The sequence below is a fragment of the Macrotis lagotis genome, chromosome 1 (genome assembly GCF_037893015.1).
Source record: "Macrotis lagotis isolate mMagLag1 chromosome 1, bilby.v1.9.chrom.fasta, whole genome shotgun sequence".
Classification (NCBI taxonomy): Eukaryota; Metazoa; Chordata; class Mammalia; order Peramelemorphia; family Peramelidae; genus Macrotis; species Macrotis lagotis.
Window position 1 is genome coordinate 827,857,961 of NC_133658.1, and position 21,308 is coordinate 827,879,268.

Sequence of the window (21,308 nt, forward strand, 5' to 3'; positions counted from 1 at the left end):
AGGACTATTCCCTTTAATTTAGGGGAAAAAAACTGATATCTTATTGTCTGATCTTGTGATCTCTTATACTTTATGTTTCCTCTTTAAGGATATGATTTCTCTCTCATCACACTCAATTTGGATCAATGTACAACATGGAAATAATGTAAAGACTGACAAATTGCTTTTTGTGGGGGGGGAAGTAAGATTGGGGGGAAAAATGTAAAACTCAAAATAAATAAAATCTTTAATTTAAAAAAATGCCAATGTAGGCTTAGTACTTCAGTTTCCCTTCCTCTGAAATGAAGGTAACTTCTTTTTGTAATCAAAGTTAACAAAGGTGGAAAAAACAAATGACTCTTCAAGACTCTATAGACAACCCCAAAGGGAAAAACTTCATTGTATTATAGATTTTGAGCTGGTAAGAACCATCTAGATCATCTAGACCAGCACTGCTGCCATTTTATAGATGAGGAAACTGACATCCCAGGAAACTTAATTAAGGAGCAAAGTCAGTTTTTTAATTCAATGCTTCTGACCCCAAGATCTGGGCTCTTTCTTTGCATCATGCAATAATTCAAGGCAGCAAATATTTATATAGTGCCTATTATGTAAAAGAAACTATATTGATGCTAGTAATACCAAGATATAATAAGCATTAAACATTCTCTCCCCTCAAGGAGATTACATTTTACTATGCCTCATGACCTCGCCCATCATTGTGTCAAAAACTTATAGAAGTCAGGTGATATTTGGATTTGTTTGCTTGGGGGACATTTTTTTGGAGAAAAGGAAATAAAATAAATAGATATTTTGTGGTAAAAGAAAAGAATGTGAAGGAAGGTAGTAAGCTGCCTCAAGTCTCAGATCATATTACAAAGTGGTACTAGCTAAGAAAGAGAGTAGTAGATCAATGAAATAAATTAGGTACATATTTGACAAAAATTCCAGGTAAAACTGGAAAATAATTTCACAGAAATTAGGCAAAGATCAATATCTCACACTGTATATCAAGATAAGGTCAAAAATGAGTGTATATATATATATATATATGTATATATATATATATATATATATTTAGATATAAAAGATGATATCAGCAATATCCTAAGCATGGAAAAATTTACCTATAGATAAGGAAAGCGTTGATGACCACACAAGAGATAGGTCAATTTTGATTGCATGAAATTTAAAAAGGTTTCACAGAAACAAAACCAATGCAGCTAAAATTAAAAGGAAAGGAAAAAAAATTTACTGCAAGTTTCTCTGATTAAGGTCTCATTTCTCAAATATATAAAGAACTGAGTCAAATTTTTAAAAATAAAAGCCATTTGCCAGTTTGATAAATGATCAAAGGACATGAACAAGTAATAGATGAAGTCATCAAAGCTAGCAATAGACTTGAAAAAATCCTCTAAATCACTACTGTTTACACAGGCACCACCTCACACTTATCAGATTGGCTAACATTGGCTAATAGAAAAGAAGAATGATAAATGCTGGAGGGCATGCAGAAAAATAGGTACATTAAAGCACTGTGGTGGAGTTGTGAACTAGTTCAATCATTCTAGAGAACATTTTGGAACTGGACCCAAAGGGTAATAAAACTGTGCATATCTTTGATGCAGCAATACTACTACTAGATCTGAATCTTAAAGAGATTCACCCCCAAAAAGGGAAAGGGTCCATTTGTACAAAAATATTTATAGCAGCTCTTTTTGTAGTGGCAAAGAATTGGAAACTAAGGAGATTGAATATTAATTGAGGGATGACTGAATAAGTTGTGGTACATGATTGTGGTGGAATGTTATTGTGCTACAAGAAATGACAAGCAGGATGGTTTCAGAAAAACCCTGGAAGACTTAAATGCATAATGCATTATGAAGTGAGTAGAACTAGAAGAATGCTATATACAGTTACAGCAAAATTGTAAGGATGATCAACTGAGAAAGAATCCATTTCTCTGATCAAGACAAGGATCCAAGGTAATTCCAAAGGATCCAGGATGAAAAATGCCATCTATCTCCAGAGAGATATCTGATGATCTCTGAGTGAAGATGGAGAGTAGTGAATCATTTATATTTAGATATAAAAGGTGATATCAGCAATATCCTAAGTAAATTCAGGGAGCATAGAAAAATTACATTTCCTACTTTTTTTTTCTTGCTGGTTTTTTTCTTGCCTTTTTTCTCCTTTAATTTTTCTCTTCCAACAAGGCAAATATAGTTAAATGCTTTGCGTGACTTCACATGTATAATCAATAAATTGCTTGCCTTTTCAATGGATGGGGGGGAGAGATGATAGGGAGAAACTTTGGAACTCAAAATTTGTAAAAATTGAGTGTAAAAAGTTTTAAAAAATAAAGTATTTTTGTTTATGTAAGGTTTTTAAGTTTGTAATTTAATAAATCAGGCAGAAGAATCCAGATAGTTCCTAAGTCACTCTACCCAGTAGTGGAGTAGCTCCTATTTCTTTGGTACAAATATACAATCAAGCTATTAGAATTCAACAGAACCTTAGGAAATAATACAAATTATGTACCCTATAAACAATTCTCATAGAGCAAAGTTATAGGAATATACAGTACCTCATTTGCTAGCTTCTCCATGATTTTGCAGTTTAAAAAAGTCCAAATAGAAGATGAGGAAGCATGGAATATCAAAAATGCATATGATCACATAGTGGTCATGATTGAATTTTAACAAAAAGGCAAAGTAAGATAGATCTCTGAGTAAGACAACACTTATTCACAGGGGTATGCTACCTATCAGTAAATAAGTCAATGATTTGCCTCCTTTAATGCTGAAAACCCAGGTGAGAGGGTTTCAGGAGTACAAACAAAAGAAAGGAACAAGGTAGATGACACTGCAGAATTAAGTGGAACGTTGAAGTTTTGTAGTAGGGACTAGCAATGACCCCTATTCATCTCTGATGAGATTATGATTATAAAGTGCTCATTGTCTGAGTGCAGATGTGAGAAAGTAGTCCAGACTTTTTAGACAGCAAACCAGACATCTCAGAAGGATAGCTTGGTGGCGTAAAAATATCAAGTCAAACTCTCTTGCTTTCTCATACATTCTCCAAGGTCAGTTAAATTTCATGCCACAGGAGAGTTAGATTTTTAATCTTAACACATTACAGGACAGCTGAACTTTGAACTAAGTTCAGAGACCAAGAACTATGACTTAATCAGTTATAGGAAAAAAAATCAATTGATTGTAAAGAGGATCAATAAGAAAATTACATAGGATCTTCTCAGGGTCCAATTTTTTTTTTAATCTAAGAATAATTTTTTTTCTTACTGAATGACTCTACTTATCCCTCCCAACTCCCAAAACCTCAGTTTTTGTAAGCAATCAAGCTAATCAACTCTGGATATTAAGATTAGTTATTTAATATGAGTTCTTTTACCAATAGCTAGAATGTTTGAGTTTATCAAATACTAGGCTACTACTACTTACTTGCTTCTGCACACTGTGTACCTAATCTGTTCTACTGATCAAGCTATTTCTTAACTAGTACTAAAGTTATTTTGTAGATTACTGAATTATAGTAGAGTTTGAAATCTGATACTTTTAGGTCCCCTTTCTTCTCACTTCAGAGAAGTATTTATATTTTGCCTTTATCAATAAAAAAAATGCAACTTGATGTCAGAAAGATCTATTAGGATATTCTAGGTTAAGTACTATTTTCAAAGAAAGGTCATATGGAATTGTGGATAGAGAGTTGACCTAGAGGCTAGGGGGTTTAATTGCCTCCTATCATACATACTGACTATGTGATCCTGGGAAAGTGGCTAAACCTCTTGCTGCTGTAAGGAAACCTCTCTAGAATTCAACTATTAGAGATGCTGAATTTCAATAGAAAAAGGTGTTTTTCTAGACCACTGAAATCCCAGGTTATAGTTTCTATCCCTATAACTTCAAAATAAGAAATAACATCTTAATGATCAGTACATGTACCCTCTGAGGGAATCAGTGATCAACAGAGAAATAACATAAAGTCTAGCTTTCCAAACCTATGATAAAAGGCTAACAAGTATTATATTGTGCTAGAAAAGAGAAATCAAAATCAAAACAAAACAGAAAAGCTAAAAACATTGCTTGTCCCACTTACTTTTCCCTTATCATAGGATGCTTTACTTTGTTAATTTTTTTTTTAATTTTTGCAAGGCAAATGGGGTTAAGTGGCTTGCCCAAGGCCACACAGCTAAGTAGTTATTAAGTGTCTGAGACCGGATTTGAACCCAAGTACTCCTGACACCAAGACCGGTGTTTTACCCACTATGCCACCTAGCTGCCCCATATTTTGTTAATTTTTAAAATATATTTTTCTTATTTCCCCAAATGGATATTAAGTTCCTTGAGTGAAGGGCTCTGATTTACATGTTTGCATTCCTGACCACTCTGATCAGTGCCTTGCCATCAATACACTCAAGTTTTGATGTAAGGTGGGAGGCCCTCCACATTCAAAACTAAGCTCATAGGGGCACAATAATAAACTACTTTTTTTTTTTTTTTGCTGTATTCACAATAGAAAGCATATAGCAATTGTGGCCATGTTCAATCAGAAGGTTCTAGTAAGCTAACTACCCTATCTCTGCCTTGCATGGTATGGTCAAAAAATGAAATAAGCAAATAAAATGAATGCATGCAATGGATAATTAAAGTCTGATAACTGAGCATTAGTTGTAGTGGAATGTAGGAAGCCAATTCAATCCAGGCACTCAACTTACAGGAAAATATTTTTGAACAACACCAAAATCGATAAAACCGATTACAATCCATACCACCAATGTCACAGTTGAAATGACGATGATGAATGGAACAAAATATCCACTAAATTTGTCAGCCAGTTGCTGAATGGGTGCCTATGGAAAAAAAAACAACAAGTCACCACAACCATTGAAACTTATAAACAAAAAGCTAAATAATGTTATAAATATGGAGCTAGAAAGTAATACATAATCATTTCTTTGCTTAATCATCTCACTGACCAGCCATATCAAAGACCTTAAAATAATTTCCAGAGTGAAGATACCATGAAGTCCTGCCCAGTGTTGGCCAAATACTCTGGATGTTTTCATTACCTTTGACATTTGAGCCTCCTCCACCAGTTTCACAATTTGTGCCAATGTGGTATCAGACCCAACATGAGTAGCAGTAATTAGCACTGAGCCATGGGCATTGATTGAACCAGCAATCACCGTGCTCCCTGGCTTCTTAGTGACTGGCATAGCTTCTCCTAGAATGGGGTAAAGAAAGAAATATTATGAGTTACATTTGCCATCAGCTTTTAGGCATCTTGGCAAATTCCAAGCAATCTCCCAGAAGTCAAGTTCAATCCACACCAGCTAACCTGTGATGAGGGATTCATCTGCCATGGTGCTGCCTTGTAGGACTTTTCCATCTACTGGGAACTTCCCCCCAGGTACTACCTTGATCACATCATTCCGCTGAACCAGCTCCATAGGTACTTGTTCCTCCCTGCAATAAATATTATTAAAATAAAAAAAATTGGGAAAGTAAAAATCCCATGAAGGCAGCATAGTTTGGCAAAACTTATGCTGGCTTTAGAGTCAAGGACCTAGGTTCAAATTCTGACTCTGCTGCTTTTTTGACCTTAGATAAATCTTTTCATTCCTTTGGACCTGTAGTTTCTTATTTTTAAGATAAAGAAGTTGAATGGGATGATCTGTAAGGTTCCTTCTGATTCTAAATCCTATGAACTACACTCACCATATTCCATTCAAAAAGAATGTTCTTTTTTTTGAATGCTTAAACTTTAAAGAATTAATTTTATTTTGAACAAAAATATATCCTTTCTCCCTTCCACTTCTCTTCATCCCCCTTAAGGAAACATGAAAAACAAAGTCTCCTATTATAAACATGTACAGTCAGGCAAAATAAATTTCTGAGTTGGCCATGTACAAAAATATCTCAATTAATACAATTACCTCTCTATCAGGAGATGGGTGACCTATTTCTCTTTTGAGTCCTCTGAAATTAGGGTTGGTCATTGCATTATGGTTAGGTTCAAATACCTAAGGTTTTAAAAACTGTTTGCCTTTATAATCTTTTCCATTTCTGTAAAAATTGCTCTCTTCTTATCTCATTCTTGATCAATTCATACAAGTTTTCTCAGGTTTCTCTGAAGCTGTCTCCTTCATTTCTTACAGCACATACATAAACCATGAGTAGTTCAATCATTCCCCAATCAATGGACATTCTCTAGTTTCAAAATTCTTCACCACCATAAAAAAAGGTGTTGTAAATATTTTTGTGTTTGTGGAATAATCTTCCTCTTCTTTGATCTCTTGGGGGTAGCAGCATCACTAGGTCAAAGGCTATATATACGCAATTTAATAGCTTTTTGGGCATAGTTCCAAAAAAGCTTTAACAGCTCACAGATCCATCAACAGTATGTATTAGTGAGCTTACTTTCCCACACTCCCTTTGGCATTTCCTTTTAAGTCAACTTTGCTGCTAATGTGTATATGGAGAGGCACTTTAAATTTGTATTTCTCTAGCTATTTGTGATTTTGAGTATTTTTTTAATATTGCCACTGATAGTCTGGATTTCTTCATCAGTAAATTGTCTTTTCATATCCTTTGATCATTTATCAATTGGAGAATGGCTCTTATTTTTATAAATTTGAATCAATTCCCTACATATCTTAAAACTGAGATTTTTTTTCAGAGAAATTTACAGCAAAGAATTTCCCCATTTGTCTCCTATTATAATCCTGGAGCATCTAGGTGACTTAGATAGGGGTACCAGGTGACATCTGCTGGGCCTACAGTCAGAAAGACCTGAGTTCAAATCTGAACTCAGACACTTTCTAACTGTGTGACCTCGAGTAAATCATTTAACCCTATTTGCCTGAGTTTCTTCATCTGTAAAATGAGCTGGAGAGAGAAATGGCAAACCATTCCAATATCAAAAAGGTCACAGAGACTTAACAGCTCATTTCAACTGCATTGGTTTTGTTTATGCAAAATCTTTTTAATTCTACATAATCGAAAATTTCCATTTTACCTTCTCTGAGCCTCTAAATCTCGTTTATGAACTCTTCTATTTCCTTCCTGTTACTCTAATTTATGATCTTAACCATTTCGAACTCATCTTGGTATACAGTGAAATGTCACTTCTGCCACACTGCTTCCAGTTTTCTGAACTGTTTTTGCTAAACAATGGGTTCTTATACAAATAGGTAGGATATTTGGGTTTATTAAATACTAGTCCACTGTGTTTATTTCTTTTCATATACCATGCACCTGATCTGCTCCAGTGAGCAATCTATTTCTTAACTAGTACCAAACTGTTTCTATAATTACTGATTTATAGTATAGTTTTGAAAGCTGGTACTTAAGTCCCCTTCATTAGCACTTTTTCCCATCAATTCCCTTGAAATTCTTGAACTTTTATTCTTCATTATGAATTCTGTTATTTTTTCTGGTTCTATGAAGCAATCCTTTGGGAATTTGATTGCCATGCTACTAAATAAGTAAATTAATTTAGGTAGCACAATCATTTTTATTACATTGGTTTGGTCTACAAATGATAAATTAATATTTATCCAAATTATTTGGCTCTGTATTTATTTGTCTAAAGGAGTATTTGATAATTGTATTCATAAAGTTTCTATGTCTGTCTGACAGACTCCCAAGTATTTTATATTTTTGGTAGCTATTTTAAATGGAATTTTCCTATTTTTTTCCCTATTAGATTATGTTGCCAATATACAAAAATGCTGTATTATTTTTTTTAAAACACTCTTTAAAGTGTTCATCTTTCTCAGCTAATAGCATCACCTCTCAACTTTAGTCTGGTTTTGATCATCTATGAAAAATGTTCAGCGTGAACTCCAAATCCCTTATCTAAGTACAATTCTACCTACATCTAAGAATAAGTTCAATGATAAGGGGGAATTATACTTAAACCATCTTAGATAGATGATTGATGGAAACTCCACTTATTCAAAAATGAAACATTCATGATTTAGAGTAGTCAGTTCCTCTGTAGCACTTCAGTCCTGACCCCTAATCTCCTTCTTATAGTTAATATTCTCCTTGTAAGGTGGGAGTTTTAGCACGAAAGCATTCCAAAATTAAAAATCATTAGGAGAATAAGTATAGTTGATATTTGTATCTGTCATTTTATTGGATCTGAAGTGAAGCTTTCTTCCTGATGTAGGCAAAATAACTACAGAAGTACTGAAAAATGAGAGACTTTTGGAGGAAAAGGATGGAGTTAGTTGTGGATAGTATTTTTGTATTAAGAACAAAAACTGCTGGAAACCTTTATAATTCCTCCTCAGAAGTGGACTCTGCAGCTATTTTAGTTTCAAAGTTCTCCAAAGAACTTCTTTCTCATTCCTTCCTTTTTCCAATTTTATTATTAATGATTTTTGAAACTAAAAAGTACACAAGTATCAATGGCAACTTATGCATAACTTGTCTCTCCTTCCCTCCTGGTTAATTCTACTCCTGCACTATATCTTTTTTTAAATTTTATTTATTTAAGGCAATGGGGTTATGCAACTTGTCCAAGGTCACACAACTAAGTGTATGAGTCAGAATTTGAACTCAGGTCCTCTTGACTTCAGGGTTGGTGTTCTATCCACTGTGCCACCTAACTGCAATCCTGCATTATATCTATATTTTCCTTCACTGGTTCCACCTGACCTCAAATGCTGGTTCACAAAACTTCCTACCTAGTCCTTCACACAAAAGATAGAATAACCTTCAGGTGCACAGCAATGTCAATCCTTTACACAGTGATTTTTAACTTAAAATATTTTAAAATTTATTTTTAACATTCTCTACCCACTGAGAAGGCAAGAAAAATAATATCCATTATACAAGTGAAATAATACAAAATATATTTTTCAAACCAGTCATAGTTTTAAAAAAGCAAAAAAAAAAAAAAGTATGAAAATTATACTCCACTCATCAGTTCTCTCTCTGGAAATGGATAGCATTTTTTTTTATCATGAGTCTACTGGAATTGTCTTGATCACAGAGTTGCTAAGTCTTTCACAGTTAAATATCATTAAAACATTGCTGTTCACAATGATCCCCTGGTTCTTCTCATTTCAATTTACACCAGTTCATCTATGTATTGTCATGTTTGTCTAAAAACCTCCTTGTCATTTTTTATAGCATAAGACTACTCCATCACTATCATATGCCAGAACTTGTTCACTCATTCCCCAGTTGATATGCATCACCTTGATTTCCAATTCTAAATGTTTTTGTGCATACAGATTCTTTTCCTTTGCCCTCTTTATTGCTGGGTCAGAAAGCGTGCAGTTTTATTGCCCTCTGGGTCTAGTTCCAAATTGTTTTCAAGAATTGGACCAGTTCTCTACTCTACCAACAATTCATTACTATACCTACATCTAATAGGTGTGAAGTGGAACCTCAGAATTCTTTTAATTTGCATTTCTTTAATCAGTAATAATTTAGAACAATTTTCATCTAATTATATTAGGCTTTGATTTCTTCTTCTGAAAAACTGTCTTTGATCTTTATCAATTGGGGAATGGCTCTTATTTTTATAAATTTGTCTCAGCTCCATTATCTTTACATATTTGAAAAAGGCTTTAATCAGAGAAACTTGCTGTAAAAATTTTAGTATTATTTCATTGCCCATATTTTAGAAAATAGTTTTCTTGATTATCTCTTTTAAATAGGTCTATTTTTGGTTTTGCTTTAGGGGATTATGATTGATAGCCCTGCCTTTTTTATTTCAGTTGAAGTACATTAGATTCATCTCCAGGTATTTATTTTAGCTTTGTGTCCTGTATCAATATGTTTCTTGTAAATAACATACTGCTGGGTTCTTGTTTCTAATTTATTCTGCTGTTTCCATTTTATGAGTGAATTCATATTCAGTTATGATTACTATATATTTTCCTCACCCCATTTTCTTTTCTTTCTTTTTATCCTGAGGCTCTTCAAAAGTCTATTTTGCTGGGGCAGCTAGGTGGTGCAGTGGATAGAGCACCAGCCCTAGAGTCAGGAATACCTGGATTCAAATCCGGCCTCAGACACTTAATAATTACCTAGCTGTGTGGCCTTGGGCAAGCCACTTAACCCCACTGCCTTGCAAAAAAAAAAAGTCTATTTTGCTTCTAATCAGCATCTCCCTTAATTCTGCCTGTTTTATCATTATGCCTCCCCTATTTTATTTTATCCTTGTCCCTTTCCACTTCCCTACTGAGCAAGTTACATTTATAAACACAACTGAGTGTGCTTGCGTGTATATGGATTTACACGAAAATGCATATTCTTTCCTCTTTGAACCAATTCAGAGGAGAAAGAGGTTCAAGCACTGCCTACCATCCCTCCCCTTCCTCTCCACTATAAAAGTTCTTCCTTGTATTCTTCTTTTATGAGAAATGTTCCCCATTCTATCTCTCTCTTCCCCCAGTACATCCCTCTTTCAAACCCCTTCATTTTTTAAAAAGATCATTCCAACATCATCAACTCTTATTGATGACCTCTAATAATGAAAAAATTCTTAGGAGTTACATGTATCACTTGTAGCTTCCCACATAGGAATGTAAACAATTTAACTTTTTTAACTTAAATTGCCTTTTTATGTTTACCTTTTTATGCTTTCCCTGAGTCATGTGCTTGAATGTCTAATTTTTTATTCAGCTCTGGTCTTTTAATCAGTAACGTTTCAAAGTCCTCTATTTCATTAAATGTTCACACACATAGCCTCATTTTATCCTCAATTTTGCTGGGGCTGTTATTCTTGAATGAATTGCAACTCTTCCCCTTCCAGAAGATCATCTTCCAAGCTCTCTGTTCCTTTGATGTAGAAGTGGCAAAATCTTGTGTGATCCTGACTGTGGTTCTACAATATTTGAAATTATTTCTTCCTGGCTGCTTGTAGTATTTCTTCTTTGACCTGGGAGCTCTGGAATTTAGCCATAATACTCTTGGGAGTTTTTGTTTTGGTAATCACTTTTAGGTAAACTATGGATTCTTTTGATTTCCATTTTACCACCTGCATCTAAAAATACTAGTTTTTTTTTTAAAAAGTACATAAATTTCTTGAAACATATTTCAGGGTTCTCTCTTTGATCATGGCTTTCAAATAGTCCAATAATTCTTAAATTATCTTTGTTCTATTTACAGGTCAGCTTTTTTTCCCAATGAGATATTTCACATTTTCTTTTCTTTTTTTATCCTGTTCTTTTGGTTTTGTTTTATTGGTTTTTTGCCTCATATAGTCATTAACTTCCACTTGCCCAATTCTGCTTTTTAAGTTCTTCAGTGAATTTTTCTACCTCCTTTTCAATTTGGTTTATTCCACTATTCTGTTTTATTGCAAGGCAATGGAGTTAAGTGACTTGTTCAAGGTCACTCAGCTAGGTAATTATTAAGTGTCTGAGATCAAATTTGAACTCAGGTCCTTCTGATTCCAGGTTTGGTGCTGAATCTACTGGGCCAGTCATTATTCTTTGCTTCAGTATTTTTTTTTAGTGGTTTTTTTTTTTGCAAGGCAAATAGGGTTAAGTGGCTTGCCCAAGGCCACACAGCTAGGTAATTATTAAGTGTCTGAGGCTGTATTTGAACTCAGGTATTCCTGACTCCAGGACCAGTGCTCTATCCACTGCACCACCTAGCTGTCCCCTCTTTTCAGTTTTTTTCTGCCTTTTTCCAAGTTGGTAATTCTCTTTTTTAGATCTTTCTTTTTATTTCCCAGTTTTTCATCTATCATTCTTATAATTTTCTTTAACTCTTTCAGGAATTCTTTTTGGGCTTGGGACCACTTAGCATTTTTCCTCTGAGACTTTGGTTATAGCAGTTTTCACAATGTTTTCATCTTTTGAGTTTCTGCGTTCATCTTCCCTGTTGCAACAGTAGTGTTTTATGGGCAAGTACTATTTTTTTGGTTATTTTCTCAATTTTCCAGTGTATTTCTTGACTTTGAACTTTATTAACATTTGTTCAACGAGGGAAAGGGAGGCACTGTCCCAAGCTTCAGGCTTTTTCATGATGCTCTTTTCAGCTAGTTCTGGAGGCCTAAAACCTTTTGATACCACAAGTTTTTAGTGTGATCTTGGAAAAAGGATGGTCACTGCTTTACCAGTCTGTGCTCTGGGCCTTGCCCAGGAAAGGCCCCTGGTCCTCTGTAGCCAGTCACAAATGTGAGCGTTCCTCTTCAGCTTGGAACTCAGACCAGAGCCCTTATTCTCTTGCAACCAACCAGAAATGCTCCTCCCCACCATGGAATTGTGACTCAGAGCTGATGGCAACGGAGTTGCTTATCACTGTCAGCAAAGGGACTCTTGTAATCTCCTTATGCCTCCCTCTCTGAGCTAGGAGCTCCTAAATCTGCTCCTGCCACTAACTGTGACTAGTGCTCTGATGCTGTGCTCCAGGATAGCACCCACCTTGGTATCACAGATCTGTCCCTTATACCTAAGTTTTTCTAGGCTGGAAAAATGTCTCACCCTGATCTTTTCTTGGCTCTACCACTTCATAATTTGATTTAAAGCATTATTTTAAAGCTGTTTAGAAAAGAATTCTAAGAGAATTAAGCTGGGTTGTTGACTCTTATCTACCATCTTGGTTCCACCCCACAAGCACTTTTTAAAAAATTTTATTTAAGAAAATGGGGTTATGAGTGACTTGCCAAGGTCACACAGCTAGGCAATTATTAAGTATCTGAGGCCAGATTCGAACTCAGGTCCTCCTGACTCCAGGGTCAGTGCTCTATCCACTGTGTCACCTAGCTACCACCATCCCACAAACACTTTTATTAGTTCCATGGAGCTTAAAATTAATGTACTATTATAATGTCATCTTTGAGAGGTAGTCTTGCAGAGTGGATAGAGCGCTAAATTTAGAGTTAGTAAGACTTAGGTTAAAATTCTGCCTCTAACCTTTTGAGTCTCAATTATTTTATCTGTAAAATAGGGCCAATAATGACAACAGTACTTGCCTTGCAGGGTTGCCATGAGGATCAAATGAATGCAAGTATGTAAAGCACATTATACAAATGTCAATTCTTCAGGTAGATTCATGTAGATTTATGATCTGGGTTGATTGGTCTGCAGTTCTATAATTATGATCTAACTAGTTTTTTCTTCCAGATCTGAGTCTGAATTTAGAAACAAAGGCCCTTCCTGGGGTACACTGTTGACTCCAATACATCTTCTGCACTGGAGGTAAGTAACTCCTTTTAGCCTTATTTGCAAACTAAGAACTAGGAAGAAAAATTTACCTTCCTGATTAATCAAAGAACAGGTGTCAGTTTGCTTTATCCAACATCCATTTTGCCCTAAGAATTTCTTAGGGCAGTTTACCACCACAGGTTATCACAACTTTCTTGCTTTTGTCCAATCATTCTGGAGAACAATTTGGAAGACACAAAAGTTCATAAACTTTGCATACCCTTTGAGCCAGCAATACCACTACTAGATTCAAATTCCAACGAGATTAAAAAAAAAGGAAATAGCTATATATATATATATATATATATATATATATATATATATATATATATATATATATACATACACAAAAATATAGCAGCTCTCTTTGTGATGACAAAGAATTAGAAATTGGGAAATGGCCGAATAAGCTGTGGTATTATGATTGTAATCAAAGACTATTGTACTATAAGAAATGAGAAATAGGATGAAAAAATGCTATCCATCTCCAGAGAGAAACTACTGAAATCTCAGGGAAAAGTGAAGTATAATTTCCCACTTTATTTTTTTGTATATGTGATAACAGTTAATATGGAAAAATGTTTTACATGATTTCACATGCATAACTGATATCATATTGACTTGCCTTCTCAGTAGGTAAAAGAGGGATGTGCAAGAGAGAGAGGATTTGGAATTATATTTTTTAAAAGAATGTTAAAAAATGAAGTAAAAAGAAAAGAAGGAACATAGAGATAGGTAGGTATAATGGAAAATTTTCTCTTCAAGTAATCTTCAACAATAGGAAATAATTAGATCAATTAAATATGACTGACATTAGCAAACATGCAACTTATTTTGTCTTTCAATTTTTAGTCTTTGAACCTGGATTTGAAAGAAGCTTGGGTGAGGATTAATCTATTTAATAACAGCAACAGTTGAAAGGTTTGTGGGAATAAATGATGGCATCATAGCAGAAACACCACCAAAAAAAGAACCAAACAAACAAATACAACTATACTGCTTTCTACTCACTTTGCAGAAGCCATAAAAAGAAGGAAAATATACTATACTTTTGTGCCAAAGTCTTTTTTCCCCCCCAGGACAAAGTGTCCTGATTTAGAGGCTCTCATAATTCATCTTGTCCTCTCTTTGATCAATTCTTTAGCTAGGGTCTAGTATGAACTGAAATTTGAATTACATTCATTCCTTTAGCAACCTACTCTTTTATATATTGTAGGATTCTTTCTGACAAAAAGTATGGAATTATTCAAATCTTAGCTTACACAGAAAAATTATTTTACAAATGGCTAATAGTTCTTCAAGAAGAAACCTATTTTAATCACCATTTTTTAAAAGAAGATGCTAAGTTCAATTTATAACAAACATATGAAAGGGTTGGGGTTTTTTTTGATTACACTGATTTTGGACAAATGTAAGCCAGACATTTTGAAGGACTAATTTATAATAGTGACTCAATCAAAACCCTTTTTAATTCTCAGTTCTTTTAGGATATAACCAGTTGCCTAACAATAGCAAAATGCATAAACACTTGAAGGAGGAAAACACAGTTAGCTCCACACAAGCTCTCAAGGAAAGAGTATAAATAAACCCATTTTATGCTTTTTATATTATATTCTGAACCCATCACAATGATTATTCCTAAAGGAGGCAGGGAGAGGGTGGAATCAAATGCCTCAAAGTTTTATTCCCATTTTCATTATCTTTCAACATTCTAGCAATTCTAATGTGTCAGATACTGGAGACATAAAGAAGTCCCGGCAGACATGGACAAAAGCAAATACAATTACAGGTAAAAGGTATGTATTTATTTCGTGTTTGCTGTGCTCAAGTGTGCCTTCCAGTCTGAAGTCCATTTCAACAAATATGTATTAAATTTCTACTCCACCCAAAGCTATTTAAATAGATACCACAAAGAAAAAAATTGAATCCAGTATAAATGGAAAAGTGGGCTGGACTGTCTGAGTTTGTTTAATGTCCCAAACTAGTAAATGGAATCAAAAGGAAGCAATGTCCTTAAAGAGAGGTAGAGTTAGAGGTACCTGGGAGGTGGAAGGCCCAGATTCCCGTGCCTTCACCTTGGCATGTTTCTTCACCTCTCTGACCTTCGAGGTTTGCTCATCTCTACAAGGAGAGCCTTAGACTAGGATCAAAGAAGGACACTACAGGCTTCAAGTACCATAATTTTCTAATCACAAATGATAAGGATCCAAAAAGAATAGGGATGAGGGGTCAAAGTTACTAAGATGAAATTAATGCACTAAATATATGGCCCAGTAGTTACAGTGGGAAAGTGTTCATTGGTTCTTGAAGACCCTCCAGGCAGCGTACAAGTTCTGGCTTCTAAGCTGAAAGGACTCCAAGTATGGGCCTGGTCCTGGAGCACACATTTGTTATCTGAGAATCAGTTTAGATAAATTTGGAGAAGCTGATCATCTAATTGGCCAAAGCATAATGATTTTCATTTTTAAATATGGCAACACTCAGAAGGTTTGCAATTAGGACACTGGGGAAGGAATATCTATATTTACAAAATTACATATTCTTGAAGAACAGAAATAAAATTAGACTCTACAGTATGATTTAAAAAAAACAAACATCAACACAGGGTAGTGGAAAATGGTCAGACCGTAGTAAATGTACCAATGATCTGCAAATTTTAGTGTCTTGAAACTCAATGAAAAGTAAACTTAATGAAGTGGTCTAGAAACTCAATGTGATATCATGGAATAAAAACCTTTTTTCTTTATTTAAGCATGAAAAGTTAATGACTGGCACATAGTAGGCATTTAATAAATATTTGTAGATTGATTTAAAAAAAACTGCTACTCTAACTGGGAAGCACCATTTCTTTTAAGAAGTAGCTCCTACCCCTTCAAAGACCATAGTGTCTTATAAACATATGCAAACAAAAAGAGGCATTGTTATTATCCCAATTTTACAGATGAGGAAACTGAGGCAGATAGAAGTTAAGTGACTTGTCCTCTATTCACTGTTAGCACTCCTTGTGTTGTCAATCATCTTTTTAAAACTAGGTCATGATTAGGATGAATAATGAATCCTCAGAAGTTGTCTCACAAATTCCAATTTGAATTATTTAAGTTATTATATAATAATTGGTTTCAGCCTAAGGGAAATATATCATGTAAATTCAAAAAGTGCAACCATTTGAGAAGATTCATTATCTTATGTCCCTAAATAAATTTTAACTGTAGGAGAAAGAGCAGTGGAAATGAAGTTAGAGGGTAGGTTTACTATTGTGACCTCAGGAAATACAACTTCTAAGCTGCAAAATTTTCTGATTTATAAAATGATTAGAGTAGAACAATTATCAAATAATCAATAATCATTCCAAAAGTGCCTACTGAGTGCAAGGCTCAGTGATGAGTACAAAGAGTACAAAACCAACAGAAAATCTGTCTCTGCATTTGAAGAGTTTACATTTTCTTGTGACAAATGTACAAATATAGTAAATCTCCAAAGTCCTAGTGCAGGTTTAAATTTTAATAACTTTAGAAGCATAAAGTCTACCAAGCTACAAAACATATCAACTGAAAGTTTATTTATATTTTATACTTTCTGAGTTTCCTGAAATTCAAATAATAAGTGATTTGTTTTAATTTTAACAAGCCAAGGCACACTGTCACTATGCACGGTTTGACAGATTCTGTATGACCCTTTCTCAGATCAGCAGATCTGTGCATTCAAACCTTAAGGCCTGGATTGCACATGCAATCCTTTTAGTCAATGATCAGTATCTGATGAAGGTTTCTACAACATTTGAAGCAAAGAGAGTTGTACAGCACAAGATAGTAGTTATGGGGGTGTAGTTAAGAACATATCAGAAGAATGTTTTAAAATGCATAAAAGAGAATGTAGAGGTTTACAAAGAAAACTGATTATACTGAAGTATAGGTATCAAAATAGTTTTTAAAATAAAGAACCCCTTGATTAGACTGACAAGAGGCTTGAGAAAGGGAGACCAAACAGATGATTATTGCAAGAATCCAGCTGATATCCTTGGGGGCAAGCCCCATGATTTTTTTTTCTTTTCTTACATGATGGAGTACCACACAAGGTGATGATAACTCACATTTCTTTTTTTTCCCTTAAATTTTTATTTATTTAAGGCAATGGGGTTAAGTGACTTGCTTAATGTCACACAACTAGACAATTATTAAGTGTTGGAGGTCACATTTGAACTCAGGTCCTCCTGAGTCCAGGGCCAGTGCTCTATCCACTGTGCCATCTAGCTGCCCCATAACTCACATTTCTATGGTGATTAAAGATCTATAAGGCACTTTACTTATAACCCCTCAAGCATTAGTTCTAGGAAATAAAATCACCCAACCAGACAGTAGTAGAACCAGGACTCAAATGTACATCCTCTGACTTCAAGTCCACAGTATCAATGAATATTTTTTGAATGATAGCTATAAACCCCAGTCTGTGAAAGAGAGTCTTTGGTGAAGAATAGTCACCTGATGATTAGGTTGTCATTGCCCAAAGTCACGACAGTAGCTTCTGTGGCTTGAAGAGACATTAACTTTGCAAGGGCTTCAGATGTTTTGCTCTAAGACATAAAGAGAAAAGATGTCAAAGAAATTTTTAAAAGGCATGGCCACATCTAGACTCTCCTTCACAATCCTGGGGTTAGGAGTAAAGGAGTGATCACAACTTTGTTAAAACTGCTGCCATTTAAATCTTTAAATCTTGCTAGATTCAGACATTCTTCCTACTTGAATAATATCTAGCTGTTCCTCTATCACACCCACATGAGTTTGATGTCTTGCCATCAGTAAGCAGAAATAATTCAGTACAAAAACTACAGCAGTCAACCTATGTATTTTTAAAAAATTTTTTAAGCATCCACTTCCTATTTTATTTTTAGGTTCAACCTAATTTCTTATAGGGCAAAGTCCAAGTTGGAGAGATGATTTAATGGGTTTTTTTTTGTTTGCTCTGTGCGTATACATGTGTGTGTTTGTGTGTGTGTGAGGTATGTGCAAAATGAACATGTCCTTTTAACATGGGAATATAGCTTATGTTTAATATTTCAAAACTAAAGGACACCCTATCTGAATACGGGTCAAGCAATGTCAAGATCTCCAAACAACCTCTTTTCTTGTGATTCTTACCTTTGCCACATGTTCCAACCATCTCCCCAGTGCAATGAACACAAAAAGCATGGGGGGTGTATCAAAGAAGGTGACAGGGCTCTTCTCTGCCTTCTCAGCAATGGCTACCACCAGGATCACAAGAGAGTAGACGTAGGCGATGCTGGTGGCCAGCACAATGAGCACATCCATATTGGCCGTCTTGTGTTTCAGTGATTTATAGGCTTGAACGTAGAAATACCACCCACCTAAGAACTGTAGAAAGGAGTGGGTAACTCGAGATTCACTGCTGATAAGCAAGCCAAACAATCTTAGCACCCAGATTTAGTTCTCTCCCCACCAGCCCTGAGCACATAAATATCCCTGGTTTTCGCACAATTGCTTGTTTTCACTTTATCACATGATTTCTTAAAAAGTCAATTCTAAAATTGAAGGCTGAATGGTCCATTGAGGAGTTGTAAAGAATGGCCTTTAAAAATCAGGGAGTCACAGCTGGGATGGTTGGGTTCAGATCCAGATTCAAATTCAATCACTTACTTACAAAGTACTATAGAAGGTGAACATTTTAAATGTGGATCCTACCCTCCCAGCACTTATAGGAGTTGAGGAGAAAACACATCTATGATTAATGAGGTGATTAGAAGGAGGCATTTGATTAAAAATTGGGACAGCAAGGGACAGGAACATATCTCAAGATTATTCAAAGGTCCCGCTCATCCCTAAGAGTCCTGAATTTTATAAACTAAGGGCTTTTAAAAGCCCTTAAAAATAACTGCCTCTGGGGCGGCTAGGTGGCGCAGTGGATAAAGCACCAGCCCTGGAGTCAGGAGTACCTGAGTCCAAATCCAGTCTCAGACACTTAATAATTACCAAGCTGTGTGGCCTTGGGTAAGCCACTTAACCCCATTTGCTGTGCAAAAACCTAAAAAAAAAAACTGCCCCCCTAAAATGTACATATCAAAGGTCCATTTCCCACCCCAAGAAGACTCTTTTAGTTTTCTAACATGAAGCCAAATACATAACATTTTAAATTCCTTAAAGATCATGGGTATTAGGAAACTGTCCCTAGTCTGGAAAGACTTGGATGAATTGATGCGGAGGGAAATGAGTGGAACTAGAACATGATACACATTGACACAACAAAGGGTGATGATACATAAGATGGCCTTGCTCATTTCATAATCAAAGACAATTCTAAAAGACTTATGATGGAAAATACTATCTGTATCCAAAGAAGGAATTGTGCAGTTTAAATGAAGACCAAAGTTTATTATAATCAATTTTTTAAAATTTTCTTACAGTATGCCATCTTCCTCCCTCTCTAATGTTTTCTTTCTTCCATTTGAATTTGATTCTTCTCTTACAACATGATCAATTTAAAATTATTATTTAGCATGGCTATAAATATAGAGGAAGAGAGGGAAGGAAGGGAGAAAAATGTAAAACTCAAAAACTTACCAAAAAATGATTGCTAAAAACTTCTGATACATGTAGTTGGAAAAACAAATAAATAAATTTTTGTTTGTTTTTTGTAGGGCAATGCAGTTAAGCCACTTGCCAAAGATCACACAGCTAGTTAATTAAGTATCTGAGGTTGCATTTGAATTCAGGTCCCCGGACTCCAGGGTTGGTGCTCTCTATCCACTGTACCACCTAGCTGCCCAAATAATTTTTTCTTTATAAAAAGAGTTAAAAAAAAAAAAAGGAAATTGTTCCCATCTCATTGTGTAACCTAGTGCATATACTCTTTCAAAGTTATGAGTTTCTCATATGCAAAATGTAGCCATTGGCATAAAGAACCCCAAATCCTTTTTGGCTCTGAAATTCTAGCCTTCCTTTACTAATTAACTTTAAGTTATTTAGCTCTCACCAAATGTGGCTTCTGTTCTAATTTAACCCTCTCATTTTAAATCTGAGAAATCCAAGACCCAGAGTGATTAAGCAATTTGTCTAGTGCCACATGGTACTAAGTGTCAGAGCTGGGGGTGAAGCAAAGATCTCAGTTCCAAGTCTGGCCAGCCTTAGTTCTCAGAATGAACTGGAAATACATTTTCAGAGGATGATTATAACAGTGATCACTTAAGCCAGATGATGTTCAGAGGATGATTATAGCAATGATCATTTACAACAGATAACAAGAAAGATGCTCCTGCCAAATCATAGAACATGCCTCCTCCATGCCACACAATCATGGAGGGCAGAGAACGCCAGCTACCAAGTGCCCCAAGAGGGCAGCTCGTCCTCTGTCCTCCACATTGGTGAGCAAGGTCCATCATCCCAGCCTGAATCTGCCAGGGCCAGGAAGCAGCAGTAGGGTACCCTCTGTGGGATTCTAAATCCTGGAGCTCATTTTGCCTGGGCAGAGCCCACAAACTCAGCCGAGCAGCTGCAGAGAAAGATGGGTTTTGATTTTCCTTCTTATACCCACCTGGACAAAAGTGCACAGGACAAAGAAGATGAGATTTAAGATGGATAATCCAGGGATGAGGTTGTGCTCCAATACCATGGACTCATAAGGCTGGCTGCTAGGAATTAACATGTAAATCATCAAGCACAGGACAGGGATACCAAACACCAGACTGCACAGGAAAGACTTCTTCCATCTAGAAAGGAAAGGGCAGCAACCATGTCACATGTTACAATTCCCATTTGGATTGGTGTCCTGTCAGCTTGCTGATGGGGTTTGAGACTCACTTCCATCACCTGGATCAGGGGCTGTGGCCATAAGGGGAAAGGCAATGACTCTTCCTCTCAGACATCAGCCCAACAAGGCCACATTTAGCATTCTAAGTTTTCCATAGTTAAAAGGCCTTCAGAGACCATCGGATTCAGTGTCCTGCCTATTCTATTGTGCCCATTTTAAAGGCAAGGTAATTGAGGTTCAGAAAAACAGCATTTGTTCATAAAATAAGTGAGACAAGAGGGATCAGCACCCAGGTCTCTTGCCTGCGAAAGCAGCATTATTCCCACTATACCATGACGTCTCTCCTCAGGCCTAAATCTTGATTCTCATTTAA

The 21,308-nt window shown here is 35.5% G+C and overlaps 1 protein-coding gene across 2 annotated transcripts in view; it reads right to left on the bottom strand.

Moving 5' to 3' along the window:
- The window catches only part of ATP7B (ATPase copper transporting beta), a 146,529-nt gene that overhangs the window by 30,938 nt on the left and 94,283 nt on the right, over positions 1–21,308 (bottom strand). For both annotated transcript variants that reach the window (XM_074217193.1, XM_074217194.1), the window contains exons 8-13: positions 20,720–20,894; positions 18,313–18,546; positions 17,656–17,747; positions 5,338–5,465; positions 5,069–5,223; positions 4,715–4,849 (exon numbers count right to left, since the gene is read on the bottom strand). In XM_074217193.1, the coding sequence (XP_074073294.1) occupies positions 4,715–4,849; positions 5,069–5,223; positions 5,338–5,465; positions 17,656–17,747; positions 18,313–18,546; positions 20,720–20,894 (919 nt within the window). The remainder of the gene's footprint in view (positions 1–4,714; positions 4,850–5,068; positions 5,224–5,337; positions 5,466–17,655; positions 17,748–18,312; positions 18,547–20,719; positions 20,895–21,308) is intronic.